At 41.3% G+C, this 26,196-nt stretch overlaps 1 protein-coding gene and 1 pseudogene across 1 annotated transcript; both read right to left on the reverse strand.

The window, feature by feature from the left end:
- Positions 1-6,665: 6,665 nt before the first annotated feature.
- LOC139370156 (zinc finger protein 3-like) lies at positions 6,666-13,672 on the reverse strand (annotated as a pseudogene).
- Positions 13,673-14,735: 1,063 nt separating this feature from the next.
- On the reverse strand, positions 14,736-25,641 carry LOC139370229 (zinc finger protein 436-like). The gene is made up of 3 exons (XM_071109583.1): positions 25,166-25,641; positions 19,793-20,567; positions 14,736-14,847 (listed from the first exon to the last, which is right to left on the reverse strand). Exons 1-3 carry the CDS (start codon positions 25,398-25,400, stop codon positions 14,736-14,738), a joined length of 1,122 nt encoding a protein of 373 aa, XP_070965684.1. The 5' UTR covers positions 25,401-25,641.
- Positions 25,642-26,196: the final 555 nt, after the last annotated feature.

Raw genomic sequence — 26,196 nt, forward strand, 5'->3', positions numbered from 1 at the left:
CACTCTATATGAAACAACGGTACTGAAAGATTAGCGGAATCTGTGTGGGTAGCTGGACAGGTAGGTGACAGTGAAGGTGAACAGGTGGTCACGTGTCAGGTGACAGAGGAATGGATGAGACTGAGACAGGAATTCCTTTAACCATAAAGTGGTATATTTACTGAGTAGTCTGTGCTGCATCACAAAGGAAACAAATAACATGTATCCAATCAGATTCATAATCAAAGATCAAATCATATCATTCATTATTAACACAAGTTAGGGAGGTCAACAGTTCAGTTCATTCAGTCAATAGTAATCATCCGCGAGACATTTAGGCTCGTAACTATTTATCATAAATCATGAAAGAATACAAACAGTGAATGGTTATACAATCTATAATCCCCATCAAAGTCAATCAGTTAGCAAACAATGACGTTTCTCATTTCACTCTTTCAATTGTCTTCATGTGTACATATAATTAATTTCAATACACATGAACCATATCGATTGCATAATTGGCCTATGAGGATCCGTAGGGCCGTGATCATTGACAATTCACATTACACAATATGTTTGAAGCTGCGCTCCAAGCCGCGCTCCGCGGTAATAACTATTAACAATAACTGAATGGCCCACTCTCCCGATCGCCACAGACAATTCAGATGAAAGGTAAGAGTCGGTCGACTTACGTGGATTCATGGACGCACAGAACTTCTGGATCAGATGGAGTTAAGGAAGAGAAAGCAGCGAGATCAGGCGATGGCAATTTCCTCCTTTTATGGAGTTAAGATCTGTCTGACATTTCCACCTGACCTAATTAAAGCGCCCCTGGCCCAGCTGAGTAAATGGCAATCAATTAAAGGATTATTCCACCAACTCCATGGGCCTTTTCTACAGGTACATATTGGCTTATAGAGGAAAAAAAACTATTATGTGTGCCGCAGTAAAAGTATTGTAGTGAATACTCAGAAGGGTCTGGTTCGATGTGCCGCAGTAAACGTATTGTAGGGAATACTCAGAAGGGTCTGGTTCGATTATAGGCTGTATCACAACCGGCCGTGATTGGGAGTCCCATAGGGCGGCGCACGATTGCCCCAGGGTGGTCCAGGTTTGGCTGGTGTAGGCCGTCATTGTAAATAAACTTAAAAGTCACACTAGCAGTATCGCCTGAAAGATGCACATCGCCATCTGCTGACTGGAGTGGGTAACGAAATTAAGGGAAAGTAAAAGAAATTCAGAAAAAACATATATTTTTCATTTATTTTATTAAAGAAAAACATTATATTGAGACGTAAAAAGGAAACCAAGCGTTGATTAGTTCAAAATGTTTATGAGTGAGAATTTAAAACATACCTAATATCTACTACAGATCAGTGGAGGCTGCTGAGGGGAGGATGGCTCATAATGATGGCCGGAATGGAGTGAATGGAATGGTATCAAACATTCCATTCATGTGTTTGATACCATTCCATTCATGTGTTTGATACCATTCCATTCATGTGTTTGATACCATTCCATTCATGTGTTTGATACCATTCCATTCATGTGTTTGATTCCATTCCATTCATGTGTTTGATACAATACATCATGTCGATATATATAATAAACATCCACTATTGGACACATTACTAATATTGAGTTTACACCCCCTTTTGCCCTCAGAACAGCCTCAATTTGTCGGGGCATGGACTCTACAAGGTGTCAAAAATATTCCACAGGGATAATGGCTCATGTTGACCGCAATGCTTCCCACACTTGTGTCAAGTTGGCTGGTAGTGAATCTCCACCCCGAATAGCTCGTTACGTCTCATCCCACAGACGTTCAATTGGATTGAGATGGCTTGTGATCGATCTGTTGAAGACCCCTGACTCAGTGTAGACACTTTGATTTCATGTTGCATAAACAAACACACACATTTTCAGTCAAAAACCATGTGTCGGTAAAACAGCGGGCTATACGTGAACATAAGCAAGCATTTCAAGTTATACTGAACAAAAATGCAACATGTAAAGTGTTGGTCCAAAATGTTTCATGAGCTGAAATAAAAGATCCCGGAAATGTTCCATTTGCACAAAAAGCTTATTTCTCTCAAATGTTGTGCACAATTTTATTTACATCCCTATTAGTGAGCATTACTCCTTGCCAAGATAATCCATCCACTTGACAACAGGTGTGGCATATCAAGAAGCTGATTAAACAGCATGATCCCGAGTAGCGCAGGTTTCTTAGGCACTGCATCTCAGTGCAAGAGGCATCACTACAGTCCCTGGTTCGAATCCAGGCTGTATTACATCTGGCTGTGAATGGGAATCCCATAGGGCGGCACACAATTGGCCCACAATTTTCTAGTTAAATAAAGGTTACATCATTACACAGGTGCATCTTGTGCTGGGGACAATAAAAGGCCACTCTAAAATGTGCAGTTTTGTCACACAACACAATGCCTTCAGATGTCTCAAGTTTTGAGTGAGCGTGCAATTGGCATGCTGACTGCAGGAATATCCACTAGAGCTGTTGCCAGAGAATTGATGTTCATTTCTCTACCATGAGCCGCCTCCAACGTTGTTTTAGAGAATTTGGCAGTACGTCAACCAGCCTCACAACCGCAGAGCATGTGTAACCACGCCAGCCCAGGGCATCCACATCCGGCTTCTTCACCTGCGGGATCTTCTGAGGCATAGGCCCACCCACTGAGTATTTCTGTCTGTAATAAAGCCCTTTTGTGGAGGAAAAACTAATTCTGTTTGGCTGGTCCTGGCTCCTCAGTGGGTGGGCCTATGCCCTCCTAAACCCACCCATGGCTGCGCCCCTACCCAGTCATGTGAAATCTGTAGATTAGGGCCTCATCAATTTATTAATGGACTGATTTCCTTCTATGAACTGCAACTCAGTAAAAATCTTTTAAATTGTTGCATGTTGCGTTTTATATTTTTTGTTTCAGTACAAATGGGTTATAGTGCACAAAAATGCTTAACAGCCAATTAAATGTGTTGATGGCCAAAACGCTAAATTGTAGTCACATCAGCCCTATGCTAACTTCAACAGCTAGTACTGCTTATATCCTGGCACAAGTGCATCAGCCAATTAAAATCGCTAGAAGTGGTTAGACCTGTTTCAACACTTGCATCCTGGATTGAAGTGTCTAACAAACCTCAGTCCAACAGCATGTTGTTCTGGTCATTAAAGCAACGATCACGTGTATTGTGTTGAAAAGGGACAGCTTGAGAGAGTTTTCTGCACTGAAAGTAAAGGGGCTGAATAATTTTGCACGCCCAATTTTTCAGTTTTTGATTTGTTAAAAAAGTTTGAAATATCCAATAAATGTCGTTCCACTTCATGATTGTGTCCCACTTGTTGTTGATTCTTCACAAAAAAATACAGTTTTATATCTTTATGTTTGAAGCCTGAAATGTGGCAAAAGGTCGCAAAGTTCAAGGGGGCCGAATACTTTCGCAAGGCACTGTACGATTCAATTTGTAAAGCTTTACCAACAGAATGAATGTGAAAATGAATTCAAAAAGTTCACCTTCTGCTGGTGATTTGCAAGATGTTTTAATGATACAAGTAAATGGAGGGCTATGATTGGTTACATGGCCTACTGGCCATACCACCATTTTTTTGCCTTTTTATTTGACCTTTATTTAACCAGACAAGTCAGTTAAAAACAAATTATTATTTTCAATGACGGCCTAGGAACAGTGGGTTAACTGACTTGTTCAGGGGCAGAACGACAGATTTGTCAGCTTTGTCAGGTTTGAACTTGCAACCTTCCAGTTACTAGTCCAACGCTCTAACCACTAGGCTACCCTGCTGCCCCAAAATTGAAGAATGAACCTAATAAGGAGCTACCTCTTTCTTCAGCAACACACTGCTATTGCATAATAATCATATTGCATAGGCTATAGCAACACACTGCTACTGCATAATAATCATATTGCATAGGCTATAGTACATGGACGCGTACACCTAAATGTAGGCTGACGTTCTCTATACATTTTATAATAACATTTGGCTGTCATTTGTATTGTGGCGTACTGCAGGTCAGCCACCAGGGGGAGACTCGTCGAGGGCCTGCTGACAGACGGAGTAAAACATCACGAGGCGCTGGCTCCATCTGCTGGACGTGCCAGGTCTCGACGGGCTCTCCGGCCAGGACTAATTTGGGCTGATTGGGAGTTGGTGAGTAATCAAGGGCTGATTGCTCACCAGATGTACAAGTCCCATAATGCTGCCGGAAGGACAGCACACAGGGGAGAGAGTGGGGGAAGAAAGGACTCCCGTATAGTTTGGGACGGTTGCCGAGGTAACAGGAGTGAGTTCAGTTTTTTGATCCCCGCAGGATACAGCAAGACCCCGGAGCCCAGAAGATGGTATCTCGGAGAGGGTCTCATGGGGGAGAACTATTACTTTAATAAACACCTTTGAAACTGAGCTAATCCTTCTCTGTCCGTGTCTGATCTGTGTAACTGTTTTGACCCAACCCCCCTTGGTCTGCCACAGTATATTCGTATGTAGGCTACACTTAAGACGCAGGCCTACAATATTTGATAGTTTATGCATTATTAGAATAATCCACTTCGTCACACGCGTTTTGGGTCGAGCATCAAGGACCGACGTTGAACAGTTTTTTTCCTCAATAACCCACGGTTAAAAAGCTTGATGTGAGGTGGACTCGAACCCCCACGGTTAAAAAGCTTGATGCGAGGTGGACTCGAACCCCACGGTTAAAAAGCTTGATGCGAGGTGGACTCGAACCCCACGGTTAAAAAGCTTGATGCGAGGTGGACTCGAACCCCACGGTTAAAAAGCTTGATGCGAGGTGGACTCGAGCCCACGGTTAAAAAGCTTGATGTGAGGTGGACTCGAACCCCACGGTTAAAAAGCTTGATGCGAGGTGGACTCGAGCCCACGGTTAAAAAGCTTGATACGAGGTGGACTCGAAACCCACGGTTAAAAAGCTTGATGTGAGGTGGACTCGAGCCCCACGGTTAAAAAGCTTGATGTGAGGTGGACTCGAACCCCCACGGTTAAAAAGCTTGATGTGAGGTGGACTCGAACCCCACGGTTAAAAAGCTTGATGTGAGGTGGACTCGAACCCCCACGGTTAAAAAGCTTGATGTGAGGTGGACTCGAACCCCACGGTTAAAAAGCTTGATGTGAGGTGGACTCGAACCCCCACGGTTAAAAAGCTTTAGCAGTGTGTGCCACCTAGAAGTGATGATGATAGCGATAGCCAGTAGTATAAAGTACTTAAGTAAAAATACTTTAAAGTACTACTTAAGACATTTTTTTTTGGGGGGGGGGGTATCTGTATGTTATTTTACTGTTAATATTTTTGACAACTTTTACTACATTCCTAAAGAAAATGATGCATTTCCCTGACACCACCACAAGTACTCTGAACATTTTGAATGCTTAGCGGGACAGGAGAATTGTCAAATTCACGCACTAAGGAAGAGAACATCCATGGTCATCCCAACTGCCTCTGATCTGTCTCTCTAAACACAAATGCGTCATTTGTAAATATAAGTGTTGGAGTGTGCCCCTGGCTATCCATACATTTAAAAAAACAAGAAAATGGTGTCTTCTGGTTTGCTTAAATATAAGGAATTTGAAATTATTTATACATAAGTACATTTAAAACCAAACACTTTAGACTTTTACTCAAGTTGTATTTTACTGAGTGACTTTCACTTGAGTCATTTTCTATTATGCTGATGGATTCTGGGTACTAACTCCTAAACTTGGGACTCCTAAACTACACCAGAAGTGAAGGGTTATCTGTAGGAGGAAAGTATATAGTGGATGCAATTAATCTTGGAATGTGCTGAGTGCAGGGAAAGCGATCTCACGTGGCAAGCATTGATAAGGGGAGAGAGCCATGGATGAGTGATGACGGGGGTCGAGGTCAGGTCACGTTAAGGGAGAAAGACAAGTTTATGGCCCGTATCACTAAGTTTCCTGCCTAGCAGTAAAGATACAATGTAGGTTCAGATGAACAAGAGGAGACTCAGCCTGGGAGGAAGGGTTAAATATCAGTGCTTGATAAGGGGAGAGAGACATGGATGAGTGATGACGGGGGGGGTTAAATATCAGTGCTTGTGTGAACAACGTCTTTGTCTGATGCAGCTCTATTGGCCCTCTGGGAAGAATGAACTTGGTTATAAAGCTTTCAGAGTCTCCTTTGAGTTTTAACTCTGAATATTAGAACCTAAGAAAGGTAATCTTTGCTTTTACATAAGTTTGACAGTTGGGATGATCCACCACTGACGATAGACTACATGACTGTTACACTAGATGATAAATCCATAAGGCTCTTTGTTTTTTTAACAACGCTAAACTTTTTTTTGTATGCAAGGACCCGATTTATCTTTTTTCCCCCCATAAAAACACATGGCCAGGGTTGACCTATTTTTTTAAAGAAATACCATTGGTTGGTGTATAGAATATCTAAGATAATTGATTGGCTGAGGCAGACGTTGTGCCAGGATGTAATCACTGTCACCTGGGGAGGTTAGCATAAGGCTAATGTTATCTGATGGGAGCAGCTACAAATTAGCGGTCAGTCACATGTAAGTGAATCAACACTTTTCATTGGCTGATATGCATCTTGTGCATGAAAACCATTTAACTTCATATGCTTGCTTATGTTCGCAAATATGGCCCCGGCCTCTATATTCGATCATGTGATTTCATGTTCTCTTTCCACAATGAGAGCAGTGGTATGGCTTTTATCATGTGTCCTCTGGTGTGATTTCAGGCTCCCTAACAAGGTAAAAGTAATTCCACATTGAGAGCAGTTGAAAGGTTCTCTCCTGTGTGTATTCTTTCATGTGTTTTAAGTCTTACTAACCACCTAAAACTCTGTCCACAATGAGAACAGTGGTAGGGCTTCGCTCCCGTGTGTATTTCTTTATGCTTACTCAGGTACCTTAACCGGGTAAAACTCTTTCCACACTGAAAGCATTGGAAAGGCTTCTCTCCTGTGTGTATCCTCTCATGCTCTTTGAGATTCCATGACTGGATAAATCTCTTTTCACATTGCAAGCATTGGAAAGGCTTTTCACCAGTGTGAATTCTCTCATGTTCTTTCAGCTTCTCTAACCGTGTAAAAGCATTCCCACACTGGGAGCATTGGAAAGGCTTCTCTCCAGTATGTGTCCTCTCATGTGTTTTCAGGGTCACTAACCACCTAAAACTCTGTCCACAATGACAACAGTGGTAAGGCTTCTCTCCTGTGTGTATTCCTTTATGCCTATTCAGGCACCTTAACCGGGTAAAACTATTTCCACACTGGGAGCATTGGAAAGGCTTCTCTCCTGTGTGTATTCTCTTATGCTCTTTCAAATGTGATGACTGGATAAATCGCTTTCCACACTGAGAGCATTGGAAAGGCCTCTCTACAGTGTGTGTTTTCTTATGCTTTTTCAGGTCCCCTGATGAGAAACATGTATTTCCACATTGGGTGCAGTGGTGTGGTTTCACTGGTTTGGGAATCTCTGGGTCTGGTTCCCCTGAAGTACTCCCGCTGTCAGAGTAAGAGTCTGGTCTCTCTCCTGCCAAAGACAGAGTATTTGGTTAAACAGAGAGACCAAAATGAAACCTCCATATGATTCAACTATCTTCTTATGAGGTTAAATCCAGACTAGATACCTCATTATTTACATTTGACTAATTTAGCACAGCACTCTTATCCAGAGAGACTTACAGGAGCAATTAGGGTTAAGTGATTTTTCCCCTAGTTGGCTTTGGGATTCGAACCAGGGACTTATCATAAACTCCTAGTTCCCAGTGGGAAATTTCGCTTGACTGACCCTCTAAATCGGAATTACAAGTGGGAAATTCTGAGAAAATGCCCAATAGTTCCACGTCAGACTTCCCACTTCCCAGGAGCACATGAATGCCCAATAGTTCCACGTCAGACTTCCCACTTCCTAGTTTCCCACTTCCCAGGAGCACATGAATGCCCAATAGTTCCACCATGTCAGACTTCCCACTTCCCAGGAGCACATGAATGCCCAATAGTTCCACCATGTCAGACTTCCCACTTCCTAGTTTCCCACTTCCCAGGAGCACATGAATGCCCAATAGTTCCACCATGTCAGAGAAAATTAAGGTGCTGAATGTCAAAAGGATTTAATGAATTTTGTACGAATATCAATCAAATGTGGAACGCCACGAGTGGACGTTCATTATATTTGGTATTTTATTAGGATCCCCATTAGCTGTTGCAAAAGCAGCATCTACTTCCTGGGGTCCACACAAAACATAATACAGAATGACATAACACAGAACATCAATAGACAAGAACAGCTCAAGGACAGAACAACATACATTTTGTAAAAGGCACACGTAGCCTACATATCAATGCATACACACAAACTACCTAGGTCAAATAGGGGAGAGGTGTTGCTTTATCTGTTTTTTGAAACCAGGTTTGCTGTTTATTTGAGCAATATGAGATGGAAGGAAGTTCCATGCAATAAGGGCTCTTTACGTTTTCTTGAATTTGATCTGGATTTGGGGACTATGAAAAGACCCCTGGTGGGATAAGTGTGTGTGTCAGAGCTGTGTGTAAGTTGACTATGCAAACAATTTGGGATTTTCAACACATTCATGTAAAAGAGGAAGTGATGCAGTCAGTCTCTCCTCAACTCTTAGCCAAGAGAGACTGGCATAAATAGTATTTATATCAGCCCTCTGATTACAATTAAGAGCAAAAACGTGCCGCTCTGTTCTGGGCCAGCTGCACCTTAACTAGGTCTTTCCTTGCAGCACTGGACCACACGACTGGACAATAACCAAGATTAGACAAATCTAGAGCCTGCAGAACATGCTTTTTGGAATGTGGTGTCAAAAAAGCAGAGCATCTCTTTATTATGGCTAGACCTCTCCTCATCTTTACAACCATTGAATCTATATGTTTTGACCATGACAGTTTATAATCTAAGGTAATGCCAAGTAATTTAGTCTCCTCAAATTGTTCAACAGCCACACAATTCATTACCAGATTCAGCTGAGGTCTAGAACTTAAGGAATGATTTGTACCAAATACAATGCTCTTAGTTTTAGAGATGTTCAGGACCAGTTTATTACTGCCCACGCATTCCAAAACAGACTGCAACTCTTTGTTAAGGGTTTCAGTGACCTCATTAGCTGTGGTTGCTGGTGCTTATATAGTTGAATCATCAGCATACATGGACAGTGGCTGGCCATTGGTAAAAATAGAAAAGAGTAGAGGGCCTAGAGAGCTGCCCTGCGGTACATCACACTTCATATGTTTGACATTAGAGAAGCTTCCGTTAAAGAAAACCCATTGAGTTTAATTAGATAGATAGCTCTGAATCCACGATATTGCAGAGGTTGACAAGCCATAGCACATACGTTTTTTTCAACAACAGGTTATGGTCAACAATATCAAAGGCTGCACTGAAATCTAACAGTACAGCTCCCACAATCTAATTATTATAAATTTCTTTCAACCAATCATCAGTCATTTGTGTCAGTGCAGTACATGTTGAGTGCCCTTCTCTATAAGCATGCTGAAAGTCTGTTGTTCATTTGTTTACAGAAATATAGCATTGTAATTGGTCAAACACCATTTTTTTACAACAGTTTGCTAAGAGCTGGCAGCAAGCTGATAGGTCTGCTGTTAGAACCAGTAAAGGCCGCTTTACCACTCTTGGGTAGTGGAATTACTTTGGCTTCCCTCCAGGCCTGAGGACAAAGACTTTCCTCTCAGCTCATGTTAAAAATATGTCAGATAGGAGTGGCTATAGAGTCAGCTACCGTCCTCAGTAGCTTTCCATCTTAGTTGTCAATGCCAGGAGATTTATCATTATTGATCGATAACAATCATTTTTCCACCTCTCCCACACTAACTTTACAAAATTCAAACTTGGACTGCTTTTCTTTCATTATTGGTTTTTTTCTGCATGAATATAATTGCTCCCTGTTTGTCGTGGGAATTTCCTGCCTAAGTTTGCCCACTTAGCCAATGAAATAATAATTAAAATAATTGGCAACATCAAATGGTTTTGTGATGAATATGCCATCTGATTGGATAAAAGACGGAGTTGAATGTCTTTCTGCCCATAATTTCATTTAAAGTATTCCAAAGTTTTTTTACATCATTCTTCATTTCATTGATCTTGGCTTCATAATAATGTTTATATTGCTTGTTGAGTTTAGTCACATAATTTCTCAATTTGCAGTAAAACAGCCAGTCAGATGTGCAGCCAGACTTATTAGCCACTCCTTTTGCCCCAACTCTTTCAAACATACAGTTTTTCAATTCCTCATCAATCCATATTCATCTACATGATGTATTGTTACACCATGTAGGAGCAGTATAGACCTAGTCTGTTCATTATATACATCTACATGATGTATTGTTACACCATGTAGGAGCAGTATAGACATAGTCTGTTCATTATATACATCTACATGATGTATTGTTACACCATGTAGGAGCAGTATAGACCTAGTCTGTTCATTATATACATGATGTATTGTTACACCATGTAGGAGCAGTATAGACCTAGTCTGTTCATTATATACATCTACATGATGTATTGTTATACCATGCAGGAGCAGTATAGACCTAGTCTGTTCATTATATACATCTACATGATGTATTGTTACACCATACAGGAGCAGTATAGACCTAGTATGTTCATTATATACATCTACATGATGTATTGTTACACCATGTAGGAGCAGTATAGACCTAGTCTGTTCATTATATACATCTACATGATGTATTGTTACACCATGTAGGAGCAGTATAGACCTAGTCTGTTCATTATATACATCTACATTATGTATTGTTACACCATGTAGGAGCAGTATAAACCTAGTCTGTTCATTTTGATATCTTTTTGACTGTTGATATCTTTCCATTCTATTCATCCACTGTCCCACAGCCCAGGCAGGCAATTCATAAACTAATCTCCACTGTCCCACAGCCCAGGCAGGCAATTCATAAACTAATCTCCACTGTCCCACAGCCCAGCCAGGCAATTCATAAACTAATCTCCACTGTCCCACAGCCCAGCCAGGCAATTCATAAACTAATCTCCACTGGAAAAAAATTATCTAGACATTTTCACTCCATGCTTTTAGTCTAACATTTGGTTTGCAACATTTGTATAAACTATCTGCCCCTTCAACAATATTGCAATTTTGAAATGTGATCTACACCCTGCCTTAGAGAATAAACATCACCGGATGAGAGCAACCTTTTCTGAGCCACTCGAAACCAAGCATCATCATCACTATTATGGAACCATTTAAAGACATTTCAATAGAAAAAAAGTTCAGCGAAATTGCATCTGGTTTGCTGTCATTCCAGCTTCAGAGTTTGATGTGATTGTGTTAACAAGCTAGCAAGGGAGAAGCACGTTAGCCAGCCTGCAGAGCAAACATTTCTGTTTAGAACAAACAACCAGTGTGCCCTGCTAGAAACTATGCCAAACAGAAGGGACAACCAGTGTGCTTGGCTATAAACTATGCCAAACAGAAGGGACAACCAGTGTGCTTGGCTATAAACTATGCCAACAGCAGGGACAACCAGTGTGCTTGGCTATAAACTATGCCAAACAGAAGGGACAACCAGTGTGCTTGGCTAGAAACTATGCCAAACAGAAGGGACAACCAGTGTGCTTGGCTATAAACTATGCCAACAGCAGGGACAACCAGTGTGCTTGGCTATAAACTATGCCAAACAGAAGGGACAACCAGTGTGCTTGGCTAGAAACTATGCCAACAGCAGGGACAACCAGTGTGCCCTGCTAGAAACTATGCCAAACAGAAGGGACAACCAGTGTGCCCTGCTAGAAACTATGCCAAACAGAAGGGACAACCAGTGTGCCCTGCTAGAAACTATGCCAACAGAAGGGACAACCAGTGTGCCCTGCTATAAACTATGCCAACAGCAGGGACAACCAGTGTGCTTGGCTATAAACTATGCCAAACAGAAGGGACAACCAGTGTGCTTGGCTATAAACTATGCCAAACAGCAGGGACAACCAGTGCTTTTGTCTCTAAACCTCAGAAAATATAACTAAATTCTGTCTTATTTCCAGACTACAGCGCATTCGGAAAGTATTCAGACCCCTTCAATTTTTCCCACATTTTGTTACGTTACAGACTCATTCTAAAATGGATGAAATTGTTTATTGTCCTCATCAATCTACACACAATAACCCATAGACACTAACAATCAGAGGGCAAAACAATTCAATGAGTTAAATTCAAAATGGACCAAAGTTAGCTCGCTAACTCTATCTCGCTACGTAATATATCCCTCAGACGGGGTCCGACAGTTGAACTAAATGTATTGGGCATTAATAAATTATAGTCTCCAAGAATCAATGGATATGGCTTTATTAGCCCAAACGTAGACCACGGGAGGTGGTCGCATCTAACAATTGGATGTAGTACAGCACTTTGAGATATCAGCTGATGTACGAAAGGCTATATAAATACATTTGATTAGAATTATTTCCTGGGCTCCGCTCGGTGACGTACGAAGGGCTATATAAATACATTTGATTTGAATTAGTTCCTGGGCTCCGCTCGGTGATGTACGTAGCGCTTTATAAATACATTTGATTTGAATTATTTCCTGGGCTCCGCTCGGTGATGTACGAAGCGCTTTATAAATACATTTGATTTGAATTATTTCCTGGGCTCCGCTCGGTGATGTACGAAGGGCTATATAAATACATTTGATTTGAATTATTTCCTGGGCTCCGCTCGGTGATGTACGAAGGGCTATATAAATACATTTGATTTGGTCGTTAGTAATCCAACGCATTCGCTATGGTATGCCAGAGACCCAATCTTATTAATAAATGAAATAATGAAATAATGAATAAAGGGGTCTAAGTTCGAGCAAGGCATATATGTCATTACTTTAAAAAATCCCCAAAATGTATGGAACAATCACAGAGAGCTCCTTCAACAATTCCTACAGTACTGAATAACATATTAATGTGTAGTAACTTCAGTAGAATGCCCCTTTAAAACCCCACATTAGGTCAATAACTGTATAGCTTGTGCCCCTATTTTAAGACGGTACTCACTGGTGTTATTCGGATCTTCAGGCTCGTCCTCCTCATCCCCGTCTTCTTTTACTCCCAAAACTTCTTCCTCGTTTGAGATAATCTTCTCTTCCACTCCAACAGGTTCTTCCTCTTCTTCCATTAGAACATCCTCCTTTTCATTTAATGTGATAGCCTCCTCTTCCTCTTTTACTCCAAAGGGTTCTTTCTCTTCTTTCACTGTAATAACATCCTCTTCTTCTTTCAATGTGATAGCCTCCTCTTCCTCCTTTTTAATTCTGAAAGCGTCTACCACCTCCTCTTCCATTGTGTCAGCCTCTACCCCCTCTTCCTCTTTCACTGTGACAGCCTCTATCCCCGCTTCCTCTTTCACTGTGACAGCCTCTATCCCCTCTTCCTCTTTCACTCCAAAAGGTTCGTTCTCGTCTTTCACTGTAACATAATTTTCTTCTTTCAATGTGATAGCCTCTTCTTCTTCTTCCCTTTTCACTCTGAAAGCTTCTTCCTCTTCTTTTACTGTAATATCCTCTTCTTTTACGACAATGTTCAGACCCAGAGCTTCTTTCTCCATCCAGCAGACCTTCTGTTCTTTAGCACGGGGGGAGTAGCTTAGTGAAGTCATGGTCGGGGATGTTAGCTAGCTAGCTAGTTAGCTGGTATACTTTTTTTTGACAAATTGGTAAATTTTACACGCAAATTAATGTTACGTTAATACGTACACATAATTGTCTTTTAAACACTGATGAATATACACAAGAATGGTCTAAAGAGCTTCAATGATTCGATTTTATGTTGACTAGCAAGCTACCGAAATGGTTGAATAAGTAGCCTTGTTGGTCGTTGAAGAAGCGTCCAGTCCCGTCCACTAGATTATACGTCACGCAAGAAGCACCGCATGAAAGACTCACATCGCCATCTGTTGACTGGAGTGGGTAACGCAGTTTCGACAAATATTCATAACATTGTTAATTCTGGCAAACAATTTCAAAATAAGTAATTTAAAAACAACCAGGTGTTATGTTTTCTCTTACAGCCAATGAGGTCATTAGGCATGATTAGGTGACAGGTTGACGAGGGTGGCATTTTCTGTGCTAAACTGACCAAAACACTCCAGCAACAACAAATTAAATCAAATTTTATTAGTCAAATGCACACATTTATCAGATGTTTTTTCTGGTGTAGCCAAATGCTTATGTTCCTAGCTCAACAGTGCAGTAATATCTAACAATACATAGTGAAATGCTTATGTTCTTAGCTCAACAGTGCAGTAATATCTAACAATACATAGTGAAATGCTTATGTTCCTAGCTCAACAGTGCAGTAATATCTAACAATACATAACACATGCACATCTAAAAAGTAAAATAATGGAATTAAGAAATATAGAAATATTAGGATGAGCAATGTCAGAGTCAGGAATATAATTCTATATGTATTTGATGGTACATTATGTAGAGGTTACTGATGTTAGCATTGCCAAAGCAAAGTGGAATAAACAATTACGAGTTAACAGTTGACTCACCCACCTCGACAGTCTTCACAGTTCCACTCACAGATGGTCCGTGTGCTCCTGCAGCCCTGTTGACTCTCCCACCTCGACAGTCTTCACAGTTCCACTCACAGACTGTCTGTGTGCTCCTGCAGGCCTGTTGACTCTCCCACCTCGACAGTCTTCACAGTTCCACTCACAGATTGTCCGTGTGCTCCTGCAGGCCCGTTGACTCTCCCACCTCGACAGTCTTCACAGTTCCACTCACAGACTGTCCGTGTGCTCCTGCAGGCCTGTTTGAGGTACAACTGGACAGAAACACATCAGTATTCTTAGACTTCAGCTGAGACCCTCCTCTCCACAAGTGCATAGGAGGGGCCATTTTAAAAAGGGTCTTGACAAATATAAAAACAGTTTGTGTAGAGGTGGGGGGGGGGGGGGGGGGGTCATCTTAAAAGTAGAGTAGAGTATCATCCCCTAAAACCTGTGCCCTTGTGGACATCTGAGGGAGATTTGATCTATATAAGCAATATGGTGTAACTGTAACCTGTGGGGGGGTCAAAGTGGATCATCTCAGATCTCCATAAGTGTTTAGGGCGTATAGGTTTTAGGGGGATGATTTGGGATTGGCCCAGGCGCTCCACTTCTAAATTGACCCACTTTATGATAACAGTTTTTCAATGGACCCTTGAAGCGGACCCTTTTTTTAAAAATCTGAGATTAATTGCTGGTCTGGAATGTCTCCTGTTGTCATATTTCAATAACACTCTTTTCTGAGCGTCATATTTAAATTTAAAAAACACAGTAAAAAATGTGTGATAGAAAAGTCTGACTGTCTCTATTATCATTCAGTAAGTCCCATAGAATTACCACATAATTCTAAGTTGACCTTACTGGGAGTGACCACATAATTCTAAGTTGACCTTACTGGGAGTGACCACATAATTCTAAATTGACCTTACTGGGAGTGACCACATAATTCTAAATTGACCTTACTGGGAGTGACCACATAATTCTAAATTGACCTTACTGGGAGTGACCACATAATTCTAAATTTACCTTACTGGGAGTGACCACATAATTCTAAATTGACCTTACTGGGAGTGACCACATAATTCTAAGTTGACCAGTTCTTATTGTTTCTTCAAGTTTACCAGTGGTTTTCCCTCTGCCCCTATTGTTCCTGTTTTCACCCGCACTGACCCTGCCTGCACCTTTGCCACACTACTCTGGATTATCGACCCATGCCTGCCGTGACCTGTCGTTTGCCTGCCCATGTTGCTGAAATAAACATTGTTACTTCGACAGCCTGCATTTGGTCCTTACCTTAAACGTGATAGCGACCGCTAAAAGGGGTAGTTTAGTGAGCTCGTGGTCGGTCGGATGTGAGCTAGTTAGCATTCGAGTCTGCTCATTTATACAGCCAGCTAGCTAACAAACGTAAATGTGAAATAAATGGGGTAACTAATATATACGTTGGAAGTGTGTTAAACACAGTGGCTAATATATACGGAAAGCGTTCAAAAAAAGATGTACAATGTTTTGGTCATGTTGACTAGCTGTTCTTGTTGAAGTATTGAAATTCCCACAAAATAATGTTAACGTTCTCGGGAACTATTTGAAAACATTCCCAAATGCGTTTCTAGAACGTGAACAAATATTTAATTCAATATAATGTTTGAACTTTTAGGAGACGTTCTATTACAGTAATGAAATACCGAGAAAAGTATTTCGTCAAGTTCCTGTAAATACGCGGAGAATGTTCCAAAGCTAATCAACTATACTGCACTATTCCCAGAACGTAATACATGTATCACTAGCCACTTTAACTATGCCACTTTGTTTACATACTCATCTCATATGTATATACTGTACTCTATATCATCGACTGTATCCTTATGTAATACATGTATCACTAGCCACTTTAACTATGCCACTTTGTTTACATACTCATCTCATATGTATATACTGTACTCGATACCATCTACTGTATCCTTATGTAATACATGTATCACTAGCCACTTTAAACTATGCCACTTTGTTTACATACTCATCTCATATGTATATACTGTACTCGATACCATCTACTGTATCCTTATGTAATACATGTATCACTAGCCACTTTAACTATGCCACTTTGTTTACATACTCATCTCATATGTATATACTGTACTCGATACCATCTACTGTATCCTTATGTAATACATGTATCACTAGCCACTTTAACTATGCCACTTTGTTTACATACTCATCTCATATGTATATACTGTACTCGATACCATCTACTGTATCCTTATGTAATACATGTATCACTAGCCACTTTAACTATGCCACTTTGTTTACATACTCATCTCATATGTATATACTGTACTCGATACCATCTACTGTATCCTTATGTAATACATGTATCACTAGCCACTTTAACTATGCCACTTTGTTTACATACTCATCTCATATGTATATACTGTACTCTATATCATCGACTGTATCCTTATGTAATACATGTATCACTAGCCACTTTAACTATGCCACTTTGTTTACATAGTCATCTCATATGTATATACTGTACTCGATACCATCTACTGTATCTTGCCTATGCTGCTCTGTACCATCACTCATCCATATATCTTTATGTACATATTCTTTATCCCCCTTACACTGTGTACAAGACAGTAGTTTTGGAATTGTTAGTTAGTTTACTTGTTGGTTATTACTGCATTGTCGGAACTAGAAGCACAAGCATTTCGCTACACTCGCATTAACATCTGCTAACCATGTGTATGTGACAAATAAAATTTGATTTGATTTGAACGTTGTGGAAAGGTTGAATGCAAAATAACCATAAGACAACCACGCTCTTAGAAACATATGGTTCTTAGAACGTTGTTTTACCATGGAAATGCCCATTGTTATCAACACAGATTCCAGGATAGTAAGAGGTAACAGAACGCATTGTTATCCACACAGATTCCAGGATAGTAAGAGGTAACAGAACGCATTGTTATCCACACAGATTCCAGGATAGTAAGAGGTAACAGAAAGCATTGTTATCCACACAGATTCCAGGATGGTAAGAGGTAACAGAAAGCATTGTTATCCACACAGATTCCAGGATGGTAAGAGGTAACAGAACGCATTGTTATCCACACAGATTCCAGGATAGTAAGAGGTATCAGAAAGCATTGTTATCCACACAGATTCCAGGATGGTAAGAGGTAACAGAACGCATTGTTATCCACACAGATTCCAGGATGTTAAGAGGTAACAGAACGCATTGTTATCCACACAGATTCCAGGATGGTAAGAGGTATCAGAAAGCATTGTTATCCACACAGATTCCAGGATGGTAAGAGGTAACAGAACGCATTGTTATCCACACAGATTCCAGACTCTTACTATCCGTAAGAGGTAACAGAAAGCATTGTAATCCAGGTGAGGTGTAAACAGGTTCCAATCAATCAAATATGTATTTATAAAGCCCTTTTTACATCAGCCGATGTTACAAAGTGCTGTACAGAAACCCAGCCTAAAACCCCAAACAATGCAGATCGATGTAGAAGCACGGTATTCAAGTGATATAGATGGCAAAAAGGGCAAATCCCAAAGGTGAAAAAAAGCATAAAATTGCAGTTTGTCAAAGTAAAAGCTGTCTGACTCCAGCTAATGTTACCTGACCACCGCTCCAGCTAATGTTACCTGACCACCGCTCCAGCTAATGTTACCTGACCACCGCTCCAGCTAATGTTACCTGACCACCGCTCCAGCTAATGTTACCTGACCACCGCTCCAGCTAATGTTACCTGACCACCGCTCCAGCTAGCTAGCCTTCACCAGGCTAGTTAAGGGCCATGGGTCACCAACAAGTAGCATTAGACAGGGATCTTATATTACAAGCCACCAAGCTTTGAGCTAAAGCTAGCTAGCCTTTAAAAGCCACCGAGCTTTGAGCTAAAGCTAGCTAACCTTTAAAAGCCACCGAGCTTTGAGCTAAAGCTAGCAAGAAGAAAAAAAAAAAAAACAAGAACCGTGACTTTTGTCAGTTGAAAGATAATGCTGCGCTTATCTGTGATGTTGTACAAAACCATTTGAGTCAATAATTCATGTTGTGGTCTTTCATTGATAAACTGACTCGCAAAGTCATTTGACTGCGTTTCTGATAAGGGCTGGGTTTAGTTCATTTGTAACCATCTACGAACATACTCCAAGTGTGAGCTTATTACTTCCTGTTTATGACCTGTTGCTACATGTAGTATCTGGGATCTACATCGGTTTATATTAGTTACTGTGCTGTTACTAAGCAGTAATGCATTACGGCAGTGTTACGTTACTACACCTAATAGGAAATGCACATGCGCACTGGGGTGCCGCGAACTGTAGAGCACGAGGGGTTTTGACTAAACGAAAACTAACTGTACTCCCGTCTCCTGCCTGGTCATTTCTCCACAACACAAATATTACACTACAGTGGTTTACTTCTGTCTGCAATGCTGGAAGGGCTGATGGTGAAACAGGGAGTAAGAATATTAATATATATATATTTGATCTGAGTTCATCGCTTGATTAGCAAAGCTACTCTGACTGCCACCAAAAAGTGCTGCGAACTTGCTCTCATGTCCGGGGTTGTTGTTGGACGGCCCACGTGTCCCAGAGCCTATGGGCTGTGCCAGAGACCGGGGGAACATGAGATGTGCTCACTCAATTCCTCCATATTTATAAAAGGAGACATACGTTGCTGTTCAGAAGTTGGAACTAGAGGTACATTTCCACTGTAGAACCTCAATGACAAAAACATTTTGTGACAATTGCCTTCGTTTGTGGCACTAATTGTTTTCTTGGTCTGTTACCTTTACAGGACCATATTATTTCCTTAAAGCCTGTAAGATACATATTGAAAGCAAATGTGCACAATAGAGCAAATGGTAAATGGCACTTGAGAGTGCTCGAGTAATGACACACACACAACACACAGAGCCGGAGTTGAAAAATGACCATGTAATCACAGAGAGCATACACATTCAAACAAACAGACATATTGGTAGTCTATAATCAAACCAATGTATTTCATATTCAATGTCTTGAGATTTAAAAAAATACAAACTACACTTTCATCAAATGGTATAAACAGTATATAAACGGTTCATTCTGAACATCACTGAACTACATGCACTTCATATTCATATTTTTTTTTAATGTTTAAAATGTTTTTGTTTTTTTACCAGGCAAGTTAATTAAGAAAAAAAACATCTTATTTACAATGATGACTTCTCTCCTGTGTTTAAAGGCATCTCTACTGTGTGTGTTCTGTTATGTGATTTCAGGTAATCTAACCGGGTAAAATTCTTTCCGCACAGGGAGCAGTGGTAAGGCTTCTCTCCGGTGTGTATTCTCTTATGTTTTTTCAGACAACTTGATTGAGAAAAACTCTTTCCACAAACGGAGCATTGATAAGGCTTCTCCCCCGTGTGCGTTCTTGTGTGGGATTTCAGGTGGGTTGACTGGGTAAAACTCTTTCCGCACAGGGAGCAGAGGAAAAGCTTCTCTCCAGGTTTTTCTCCTGTATGTATTTTTTCATGCTCTTTCAGGTACTTTGCTAAGGAAAATCTTTTTCCACACTGGGAGCAATGGTAGGGCTTTTCTTCTGTGTGCGTTTTCTCATGCTGTTTTAGGATCCCTAACTTGGTAAATCGCTTTTCACACTGAGAGCAGTGGAAAGGTTTTTCTCCCGTGTGTACAATTTTATGTTCTTTCAGATGTGCTAACCGGGTAAAAGCCTTTTCACACTGAGAGCATTGGTAAGGCTTCTCGCCTGTGTGTATTATTTGATGTTGTTTTAGATTCTGTAACCAGGTAAAACACTGTCCACACTGGGAGCATTTGTGAGGCTTCTCTCCTGTATGTATCCTCTCATGTTTCTTTAGGTCCCCTAACTGGTTAAAGCTCTTTCCACAGTAGGAACAGTGATGTCGCCTTGCTGGTTCGGAAGACTCTGGCTCTGGTTCTGGATCCTCTGCTGAGTCTGGTCTCTCTGCTGTCAAAGACAGAGAGTTTATTTAAAGTGGAACTGAAAGCATTTTAACTAATTTGCAGATATGAAACAAACAAGACAATCATAAATCAGTCAAAATTATAAAATTCCCAGTTTATGCTACGAAATCAACTTTATAAGAGGTTTTTAAAATTAGGTTATATTTGACTCAACATTCCATGACGAACACTAAGGCATTGTTGGCAGAATAGATGGATACAGTTCAATGCATGAATAATATCATTCACCAATACATTTCTTAGTAGTCCAAAAAAATATTGCTCTCAGGTTGTAAATTACAGCTGGCCTGGTACATTGTTTACTGCCTCCATTCGGGATGCACTGTATCAGTTTCAATGACTCAATATTTTGGACAAAAACAGACGAATGTAACTAAGGCTGGGAATGTCAATACAATCAGACTAGCAAGGGAAATGATCACGAGGCAGTCATAATGTGGCTAATAGGCTAGCGTTTCTATTTAGGTAGCAAGCTAAAAACATGGAGCTTAACACTAGCTAGCTGACAGGAGGATGTGATGTCATTGGAGGAGTGGGTGACTGACTTTTCCCCCTCATATTGTTTTTTGGTGGCTACACAGCTAGAGGTGCAGGTGTCATTTGGTTAGCTAGCAAGAATGACTGTTATCCAGTTAGCATATATCTCTTGGGTTTGCAAATTCACTATGGCTATCTACTCCAATTTCAGAGCACTCTCGTCTGACTGTACCAGAGCGCAGAATAACTGATGAATTTACGAACGCGAAATCAGGCTCAGTAGTGTGTGTGGCCTCCACGTGCCTGTATGACCTCCCTACAATGCCTGGGCATGCTCCTGATGAGGTGGCGGATGGTCTCCTGAGGGATCTCCTCCCAGACCAGGATAAAAGCATCCGCCAACTCCTGGAGAGTATGGTGCAACATGGCGTTGGTGGATGGAGCGAGACATGATGTCCCAGATGTGCTCAATTGGATTCAGGTCTGGGGAACGGGCGGGCCAGTCCATAGCGTCAATGCCTTCCTCTTGCAGGAACTGCTGACACACTCCAGCCACATGAGGTCTAGCATTGTCTTGCATTAGGAGGAACCCAGGGCCAACCGCACCAGCATATGGTCTCACAAGGGGTCTGAGGATCTCATCTCGGTACCTAATGGCAGTCAGGCTACCTCTGGCGAGCACATGGAGGGCTGTGCGGCCCCCCCAAAGAAATGCCACCCCACACCATGACTGACCCACCGCCAAACCGGTCATGCTGGAGTATGTTGCAGGCAGCAAAACGTTCTCCACGGCGTCTCCAGACTGTCACGTGTTCAGAGTGAACTTGCTTTCATTTGTGAAGAGCACAGGGCGCCAGTGGCGAATTTGCCAATCTTGGTGTTCTCTGGCAAATGCCAAACGTCCTGCACGGTGTTGGGCTGTAAGCACAACCCCCATCTGTGGACGTCGGGCCCTCATACCACCCTCATGGAGTCTGTTTCTGACCGTTTGAGCAGACACATGCACATTTGTGGCCTGATGGAGGTCATTTTGCAGGGCTCTGGCAGTGCTCCTCCTGCTCCTCCTTGCACAAAGGCGGGGTTGTTGCTGCTGCTGGGTTGTTGCCCTCCTACGGCCTCCTCCATGTCTCCTGATGTACTGGCCTGTCTCCTGGTAGCGCCTCCATGCTCTGGACACTACGCTGACAGACACAGCAAACCTTCTTGCCACAGCTCGCATTGATGTGCCCTCCTGGATGAGCTGCACTACCTGAGCCACTTGTGTGGGTTGTAGACTCTCATCTCATGCTACCACTAGAGTGAAAGCACCGCCAGCATTCAAAAGTGACCAAAACATCAGCCAGGAAGCATAGGAACTGAGAAGTGGTCTGTGGTTATCACCTGCAGAACCACTCCTTTATTGGGGGTGTCTTGCTAATTGCCTATAATTTCCACCTGTTGTCTATTCCATTTGCACAACAGCATGTGAAATATATTGTCAATCAGTGTTGCTTCCTAAGTGGACAGTTTTATTTCACAGAAGTGTGATTGACTTGACACAACATTGTGTTGTTTAAGTGTTCCCTTTATTTTTTTGAGCAGTGTATATATTTTTTGCACCCAGGCTGTCGCAGCCGTCGCGACCGGGAGGTCCGTGGGGCGATGCACAATTGGCCTAGCGTCGTCCGGGTTAGGGAGGGTTTTGCCGGTAGGGGTATCCTTGTCTCATCGCGCACCAGAGACTCCTGTGGCGGGCTGGGCGCAGTGCACGCTAACCAAGGTCGCCAGGTGCACGGTGTTTCCTCCGACACATTGGTGCGGCTGGCTTCCGGGTTGGATGCGCACTGTGTTAAGAAGCAGTGCGGCTTGGTTGGGTTGTGTATCGGAGGACGCATGACTTTCAACCTTCGTCTCTCCCGAGCCCGTACGGGAGTTGTAGCGATGAGACAAGATAGTAATTACTAACAATTGGATACCACGAAATTGGGAGAAAAGGGGTAAAATGTAAAAATAATAAAATAAGTCATATCGGTGCATCACTACTACAATTGTCACGCTAATCTGGAAGTGACTGCCAAATCGAGGTAAAAGTAAAAATCTCTGGATTAACTAGCTAATAGATTTAGCTAAATTTAGTAATATATAAACTACCTAAATGTCTTTAAATTGACAATTCTATGACACAATAGATGTTAGCAAAGGTGTCAGCTAGAGACTACCCTTACAAAAAAAGACTGCAGTTTTGAAAGTGTTACACTACAAAAATGTGTTTTTGATGCAGTATTTGTGGCAAACTACCTGCCCTCCAGGACACCTACAGCACCCGTTGTCACAGGAAGGCCAAAAAGATCATCAAGGACAACAACCACCCGAGCCACTCCCTGTTGTCCCCGCTACCATCCAGAAGGCGAAGTCAGTACAGGTGCATCAAACCTGGGACAGAGAAACTGAAACAACAGCTTCTATCTCAAGGCCATCAGACTGTTAAACGGCCATCACTAGCACAGAGAGGCTGCTGCCTAGATACGGACTTGAAATCATTGGCCACTGTAATATTTGGAACATTTGTCACTTTAGGGTAGTCTAGTGGTTAGAGCGTTGGACTAGTAACCGGAAGGTCGCAAGTTCAAATCCCTGAGCTGACAAGGTACAAATTTGTCGTTCTGCCCCTGAACAGGCAGTTAACCCACTGTTCCTAGGCCGTCATTGAAAATAAAGGTAAAAAAAAATAAATAATAATAATTCCACTTTCATTGTTTAGATATCTTACATTACTAATTTCATATGTATATACTGTATTCTATACTGTCTATTGCAGCTTAGCCTATGCGCTCTGACATCGCTCATCCATATATTTATATATTCTCAAAATCAAATCAAATTTATTTGTCACATACACATGGTTAGCAGATGTTAATGTGAGTGTAGCGAAATGCTTGTGCTTCTAGTTCCCACAATGCAGTAACAACCAACGAGTAATCTAACCTAACAATTCCAAAACTACTACCTTATACACACAAGTGTAAAGGGAAAAATAATATGTACATAAAGATATATGAATGAGTGATGGTACAGAACGGCATAGGCAAGATGCAGTAGATGGTATCGAGTACAGTATATACATACGAGATGAGTAATGTAGGGTATGTAAACAAAGTGGCATAGTTTAAAGTGGCTAGTGATACATGTATTACATAAATATGCAGTAGATGATAGAGTACAGTATATACATATACATATGAGATTAATAATGTAGGGTATGTAAACATTATATAGTCCATTATTCCTTTACTTGTGTGTGTATTAGGTATTTGTTGTGGAATTGTTAGATATTGCTGCACTGTCAGAACTAGAAGCACAAGCATTTTGCTACACTTGCAATAACATCTGCTAACCATGTGTATGTGACCAATAGATTTTTTTTCGTAAGTGGACGTGCAGGATCTTGCAGGGATTTCTAGTCTTGCATAATGTCGATTAGCATTTTCGAATTTGAGAGTAAAATAAACATGAATATATTGATAAATGTCACCTTGTCCGAGATAACATTAAACTGTCATCAAAACGTCACGCCAGGGTAAGGCTACACAATAGATGGCCCTTATTTTAAGCATTTCTAAAATTCCCCATGGGAAAAATGTATGACGGAAAAACTCATGGAAGCATTTCCCTGCTTGACCGCTAGGTTTTATGGGTATTATGACACCTCCACTGTGGGGCCCGATACCTGTCGTGGACATTGCCATTGGATGCACTGAGTTGCCTTAGTAGATATGCCATGTAGCCATGTTAGAAAACGGAAGGGTGTGTTGTAATTCACACGTCAGTTAGGCTGATAGCTTGCTTAAAAAAAGTTGTAAACAAACACTGTATAGTTTTAGAACCTGCTTAAACTATTATTTTTATCATTTGGATGGTCAGTCCTTGTATTCATAGCCATTTTATGGATTTGACAGTTGTTACATATCGGTGTCTCCAGCACCCAACCTTAAGCTGTTCACCAAAACGAGTGTCATGGCGGCCATTTTGCTGTTGTTTGAATCACGGATTGCCACTTCGAAAATCCACATCAGTTTAACAATTGGCAGTTTGGGCTCCTGTTTTTAAGATGGTAACGTTACTCACTGGTGTAAATCAGATCTCCCGTCTCATACTCTTCTTCCTCGTCCTCCTCTTTCGTTGTGACAGTAATCTCTTCATGATCCTCAGCTTTCACTCTGGAAGCTTCTTCATTGCCTTTCACTGTGACATCCTTCTCTTCCTCCTCTTCTTTCACGACAATATTAAGCCACAGACCCTGTTTCTCAGTCCAGCAGACGTCCTCTTCTTTTGCAGGGGGAGAGTAGTTTAGTGAGCTCATGGTCCGGAATGTTATTAAGAAAGCCAATTTAGATAGTTAGCATAAGCTACTAGCCTAATGCTAATTTAACCAATTAGCTACCCGACAACGTAAATATGAAGCTGGGATGGGTAACTAGTAGATACGACAGACGTGTGTTTAAAACACAGCAATTAATATACACCGAAAACGTCTAAATAGCTCAAATATTTTCGTCTTTGTTGGCTAGCAAGCTATCTAAGTGACTGATTAGCTGTCGTTGTCGAAGAGGTGTCCCGTCCACTAGATTATACGTCACGTGACACTCCGGCAGCATCGCTTATAAAAACTCATATCGCCATCTGCTGACTGGAGTAGGTAACAGTTTACGTAAATATTTATTTCATTTTCAGGAAATACGTTTATTTTTCATTTATTTCATTTGCGTATACACAGGCAGCCCAATTCTGCATTTGTTTTCCCACTAATCAAAATACGCAACTTCTCCTACATGGTGTAATCATGTAGATGTACAGTACAGGTCAGACACACCTACTCATTCAAGGGGTTTTCTTTATTTTTACTATTTTCTACATTGTAGAATAATAGTAAAGGCATTACAACTATGAAATAACACATATGGAAACATGTATTAACCAAAAAAGTGTTAAACAAATCAAATATATTGTATATTTGAGATTCTTAAAAGTAGCCACCCTTTGCCTTGATTATAGCTTTGCACACTCTTCACATTCTCTCAACCAGCTTAATGAGGAATGCTTTTCCAAGAGTCTTGAAGGAGTTCCCACATATGCTGAGCACTTGTTGGCTGCTCTTC

The sequence above is a fragment of the Oncorhynchus clarkii genome, chromosome 17 (genome assembly GCF_045791955.1).
Source record: "Oncorhynchus clarkii lewisi isolate Uvic-CL-2024 chromosome 17, UVic_Ocla_1.0, whole genome shotgun sequence".
Classification (NCBI taxonomy): domain Eukaryota; kingdom Metazoa; phylum Chordata; class Actinopteri; order Salmoniformes; family Salmonidae; genus Oncorhynchus; species Oncorhynchus clarkii.